This window comes from Thamnophis sirtalis, unplaced genomic scaffold, assembly GCF_051295495.1.
Source record: "Thamnophis sirtalis isolate CommonGarterSnake01/CBP01778 unplaced genomic scaffold, rThaSir2_p1.2 scaffold_17, whole genome shotgun sequence".
Taxonomy (NCBI): domain Eukaryota; kingdom Metazoa; phylum Chordata; class Lepidosauria; order Squamata; family Natricidae; genus Thamnophis; species Thamnophis sirtalis.
Genome location: NW_028261397.1, coordinates 1,741,897 through 1,747,896, shown reverse-complemented (window position 1 = coordinate 1,747,896; position 6,000 = coordinate 1,741,897). Strand labels below are relative to the sequence as shown.

At 42.8% G+C, this 6,000-nt stretch overlaps 1 protein-coding gene across 1 annotated transcript in view; it reads right to left on the bottom strand.

The window, feature by feature from the left end:
* Positions 1–851: 851 nt before the first annotated feature.
* CORO6 (coronin 6) overlaps positions 852–6,000 on the bottom strand; it is a 44,070-nt gene continuing 38,921 nt past the window's right edge. The window contains 3 exon segments of the mRNA XM_087702805.1: positions 852–1,250; positions 3,028–3,128; positions 3,131–3,257. Coding sequence (XP_087558931.1) covers positions 1,128–1,250; positions 3,028–3,128; positions 3,131–3,257 — 351 coding nt within the window. The 3' untranslated portion in view covers positions 852–1,127.

Below are 6,000 nucleotides of genomic sequence, written 5' to 3'. Positions count from 1 at the left end.
CAAATCACCGCTGTCTCGCTTAGCCACTGAAAATTGGGGGCCAAGGGTAGTCGTAAGACGAGGACTGCCTGGGCTGCATATTTCATTGGATGCCGTGCAGAGTATAGACCAGGGACTTCAACTCCCAGAATTCCCCAGCCGGTGTTGCTGCCCATGGACGGAGAACGCAGCTGTCATCTGAGGTTGCTTGTGGGTTCCCTCAAGGGCATCCAGCTGAGCCCCTAGGCTCGGCCGTTTCCCCTTCCCTCCCGCCACAAAGAAAATAACTCGGAGCCAAGAATCATAATCAGCCATTGGAAATGAGCCACATTATATATATCTATATATATATATATATTTATCAGCATATGCAAATGAGCAATGGCCTCATTTTCTCTCCCCCCCTCCCAACCCACCAGGAAGGGGGTCCCTTTGCATGTGGGGAGGGGAGGCGTTGCTGTAACCCAGCATCCTTGTTCCTCCACACCCCCTGGCAGCACATCTGGCCCAGCGGTGCAACATCTGTACAACATTCAGCAATTGAGATGGGGAAAAGGCCACAGCTCCCCCTCCCCTCGCCACAGGCAGCGGGCAACCCCCTCCTCAATTTATCACGGAAAGCTATGCCTCCCTTCGGGGCAGGGTTGCTGGGCCGCAATGCCCCCTCCCCCCCCCTTCCAGTAGGGGCTGGGGAATCCTCCTGGGCCCCCCCACCCCTCCGGTAAAACCAATCCCCTGCCAGCAGGGTCTGGCTGCCCCCCTTCTCTCTCCCCCCCCCACCCCTCTCCACAGAGACCCAGACCCCTTTCTAATCCTGAAAACCTCTCGCACTGCAAAACTCACAACAAACCTCTGGCTCACAGCAACTCCGCTCCCTTCGCCCCCACCCCGGAGACCGAAAGGTGAGTTGGCATCACAGCAACCCTACCCGCAACACTCCCCGTCCCACCCGAGCATCCACGGCAGATGTTTTCTTCGCTTCCGTCACAAAATTGAGGAGAGTCAGGTTGGAGAGAAAGGGACGAGAGAGGGAGAGCCAGGGGCATTCCCTGTAAATGCCCACGGAGCTGAGAAAGAAGCAGATGGATGGGGGGAGATGCCCGGTCTTTCCTCCGGGATGGTGCGATGTTTCTTGGGCACGCAAGAGGCTAGTCCGTCACATCTGCGAGTTCGCAGAGGGTGTTTTCCAAGTCGGTGATGCGCTTTTCGTGGTCTTGGAGGGTCTGGCGCAGAGTGCGGACTTCTTGCAAGAGGTCTTCAAGGGTGGAGGTCTGAGGAGGGGGTTGTGTGAGCGAGAGAGGAGGAGGAGGAGGAGAGAAGAAAAAGGAAGAGAAAAAGGAGGAGGAGAAACAGGAGAAAATAGAAGAGGAGAAGGAGGAAGAAGGAAAGGAGAAGAAGGTGGAGGAGGAGGAGAAAGGAAAAAAGAAGGAGGAGGAGTGGAATGAAAAGGATAAGGAGAGGAGAAAGAAAGAAAGGAGGAGAGAAGAAAAAGAGAAAAAGGAGGAGGAGAAATAGGAGAAAATAGAAGAGGAGAAGAAGGAAAGGAGAAGGTGGAGGAGGAGGAGAAAGGAAAAAAGGAGGAGGAGGAGTGGAATGAAAAGGATAAGGAGAGGAGAAAGAAAGAAAGGAGGAGAGAAGAAAAAGAGAAAAAGGAGGAGGAGAAATAGGAGAAAATAGAAGAGGAGAAGGAGAAGAAGGAAAGGAGGAGAAGGTGGAGGAGGAGGAGAAAGGAAAAAAGGAGGAGGAGGAGTGGAATGAAAAGGATGAGAGGAGAAAGAAAGAAAGGAGGAGAGAAGAAAAAGAGAAAAAGGAGGAGGAGAAACAGGAGAAAATAGAAGAGGAGAAGGAGAAGAAGGAAAGGAGAAGAAGGTGGAGGAGGAGGAGAAAGGAAAAAAGGAGGAGGAGGAGTGGAATGAAAAGGATAAGGAGAGGAGAAAGAAAGGAGGAGAGAAGAAAAAGAAAAAGGAGGAGGAGAAACAGGAGAAAATAGAAGAGGAAAAGGAGAAGAAGGAAAGGAGAAGGTGGAGGAGGAGGAGAAAGGAAAAAAGGAGGAAGGAGGAGGGGAATGAAAAGGATAAGGAGAGGAGAAAGAAAGGAGGAGAGAAGAAAAAGAGAAAAAGGAGGAGAGGAGAAATAGGAGAAAATAGAAGAGGAGAAGGAGAAGAGGAAAGGAGAAGGTGGAGGAGGAGGAGAAAGGAAAAAGGAGGAGGAGGAGGGGAATGAAAAGGATAAGGAGAGGAGAAAGAAAGAAAGGAGGAGAGAAGAAAAAGAGAAAAAGGAGGAGAGAAACAGGAGAAATAGAAGAGAAGAAGGAGAAGAAGGAAAGGAGAAGAAGGTGGAGGAGGAGGAGAAAGGAAAAAAGGAGGAGGAGGAGGGGAATGAAAGGATAAGGAGAGGAGAAAGAAAGGAGAGAGAGAGAAAAAAGAGAAAAAGGAGGAGGAGAAACAGGAGAAAATAGAAGAGGAGAAGGAGAAGAAGGAAAGGAGAAGGTTGAGGAGGAGGAGAAAGGAAAAAAGGAGGAAAGGAGGAGGGGAATGAAAAGGATAAGGAGAGGAGAAAGAAAGAAGAAGAAAAAAGAGGAGAAAAGAAGGACGATGAAGGAGAATGAAAAGGAGAGGAAAGAAAGCAGGAGATGGAGAGGAAAGGGGGGAAAGGAGAAGGAGGAAGGAAAAGGATAAGTAAAGGAGGAGTAAAGGAGGAGGGGAGAAGAGGGGAAAAAGGAGGAGGAATAAGGGAAGAGAGGAGGAGAATGAAGAGAAACAGAGAAGAAAGAAAGAGAAAAGAAAGAAAGGAGGAGAGAGAAGGAGATATGTCAGTTAAAGAAGGAAGAAGGGGCTCAGTTGATTTTCACAGACAAAATCCACATTCTCTCTCTCCTTCTGTCTTTCTCTTGTTCTCTTTCCCGTTCTGTCTCTCTCTTTCTCTCCCTCCTCTTTGTTGCTCTCTTTTTTCTTTCTCTCTTCCCTCTTTTCTCTCTCTTTCTTTCCCCCTTTCTCTTTTCTTTTCTTTCTCTCTCTCTCTCTCATACACACACACACACAAACTCACAGAAAAATTGGAGTCGCAGCTGGAGAGGGCCCTGCGCGTGCCGGCCGGGGGCTTGCTGTCCAGGATGTTCTTCTTACTGACTTTGAGCTCGCGGTTCTTGAGGGGACGTAACCGTCCCGCAGGGAGACCAGGAGGGGCTCTGCGTCTTTCCCCGCCAGCCATTCGTCCGCCTCCAGGGCCGGCTCGGGACCCGGGGTGTCTGGGTACAGGTCATCCTGGAAGAGGTCCGACTGCCAAGAATGGAGAGAGGGGTTTCGTGGAAGGATTGGGAAGTTGTACCCGCCTTTGCCAACTTGGCTAACTTTCAAATGGGTGGACGTCCCCTCCCAGAATTCCCCAGCTAGGAAATCAACCCTCTTGTAGCGTCTTGGCTGGGGGATTCTGGGAATTGTTAGTCCACCCACCTTAGAATAGGACAAGAGAGCAATAGGAATAGGAATAAGAATAGAATAGGAATAGGAGTAGAGTAGAATAGAGTAGAATAGGGAAGAGGAAGAGAAGAGGAATAGAATAGCATTAAGAATAGAATTGAATAAGGAATAGAATAAGGAACAGAACAGAATAGGAATAGAAGTAGAGTAGAATAGGGAATAGGAAGAGAAGAGGAATAGAATAGCAATAAGAATAGAATAAAGAATAGAATAAGGAATAGAATAGAATAGCAATGAATAGAATAAAGAATAGAATAAGGAATAGAATAAGGAATAGAATGGAATAGGAATAGAAGTAGGGTAGAAATAGGAATAGGAAGAGGAATAGGAAGAGAAGAGGAATAGAATAGAATAGCAATAAGAAATAGAATAAAGAATAGAATAAGGAATAGAATAAGGAATAGAACGGAATAGGAATAGGAATAGAAGTAGAGTAGAATAGGGAATAGGAAGAGGAATAGGAAGAGAAGAGGAATAGAATAGAATAGGAATAAGAATAGAATAGGAATAGGAGTAGAGTAGAATAGAGTAGAATAGGGAAGAGGAAGAGAAGAGGAATAGATAGCATTAAGAATAGAATAGAATAAGAATAGAATAAGGAATAGAACGGAACAGGAATAGGAATAGAAGTAGAGTAGAATAGGGAATAGGAAGAGGAATAGGAAGAGAAGAGGAATAGAATAGCAATAAGAATAGAATAAAGAATAGAATAAGGAATAGAATAAGGAATAGAATAAGGAATAGAACGGAACAGGAATAGGAATAGAAGTAGAGTAGAATAGGGAATAGGAAGAGGAATAGGAAGAGAAGAGGAATAGAATAGCAATAAGAATAGAATAAAGAATAGAATAAGGAATAGAATAAGGAATAGAATAAGGAATAGAACAGAATAGGAATAGGAATAGAAGTAGAGTAGAATAGGGAATAGGAAGAGGAATAGGAAGAGAAGAGGAATAGAATAGAATAGGAATAAGAATAGAATAAGGAATAGAATAAGGAATAGAATAAGGAATAGAACAGAATAGGAATAGGAATAGAAGTAGAGTAGAACAGGGAATAGGAAGAGGAATAGGAAGAGAAGAGGAATAGAATAGAATAGGATAAGAATAGAATAGGAATAGGAGTAGAGTAGAATAGAGTAGAATAGGGAAGAGGAAGAGAAGAGGAATAGAATAGCATTAAGAATAGAATAGAATAAGGAATAATAAGGAATAGAACGGAACAGGAATAGGATAGAAGTAGAGTAGAATAGGGAATAGGAAGAGGAATAGGAAGAGAAGAGGAATAGAATAGCAATAAGAATAGAATTAAAGAATAGAATAAGGAATAGAATAAGGAATAGAATAAGGAATAGAACGGAACAGGAATAGGAATAGAAGTAGAGTAGAATAGGGAATAGGAAGAGGAATAGGAAGAGAAGAGGAATAGAATAGAAATAGGAATAAGAATAGAATAGGAATAGGAGTAGAGTAGAATAAGTAGAATAGTAGAATAGGGAAGAGGAAGAGAAGAGGAATAGAATAGAATAGCAATAAGAATAGAATAAGGAATAGAACAGAATAGAATAGAATAGAATAGGGAATAGAAATAGAATAGAATAATAGAATTGGAAGGGACCTTGGAGGTTCTTCTAGTCCAACCCCCTGCTTAGGCAGGAAACCCTACACTACTTCAGACAAATGGATATCCAATCTCTTAAAAGCTTCCAGTGTTAAGAAAGGAGGTCTAGAAACTTTGTTATTAAATATAATCAATTTTTTTAAAATTTTAGAACATGTCATAAAGATGTGGTGTTACCGGATGATAATGGAAACAGTTAACGGAATGCCACTATGTGGTTTTTCTTCAAATTTTGGAATATTTTATATAACGGGACGTTAAAACAATTATAGTCAAATGAAGGTTGAGGTATGATGATAGTAATATATATATATTTTAAATCATATGTGTGTGTGTGTGTGTGTGTGTGTGTGTGTGTGTGCACGTGTGTTTTATTTGTGCTGATAAATAAATAAAGGGAGACTAGTATAGATCTATTTCAAGCTATTTAGGTCTCATCAGCTAGCCATACCCTTACTGGGATTCGAAAATATATATATACACATACATACATACATACATACATACATACATACATACATACATACATACATACATGATTTAAAATATATAACTTGGTATAAATGATAGGTGATGATCGTGGAAGGGATGCACGAAAGTTTTTTTTAACCAATTGACACACTTTTTACAATCTGTAATGGAAATGGTTTTGTGGTGTTTTTGTCTTTCGTTTGTCTGTGTTTATTCAAAAATAAAAAAATTCTTATATACATAAAACAAACTTCCAGTGTTGGAGCAATCACAACTTCTGGAGGAAGGTTGTAGTACTGATTAATTGTCTTGTCAAGAAATTTCTCTTTAGTTCTTTCTCTCCTTGATTAGTTTCCACCCATTGCTTCTTGTCCTGCCCTCAGGTGCCTTGGAGAATAGCTTGACTCCCTCTTCTTTGTGGCAACCCCTGAGATATTGGAAGGCTGCTATC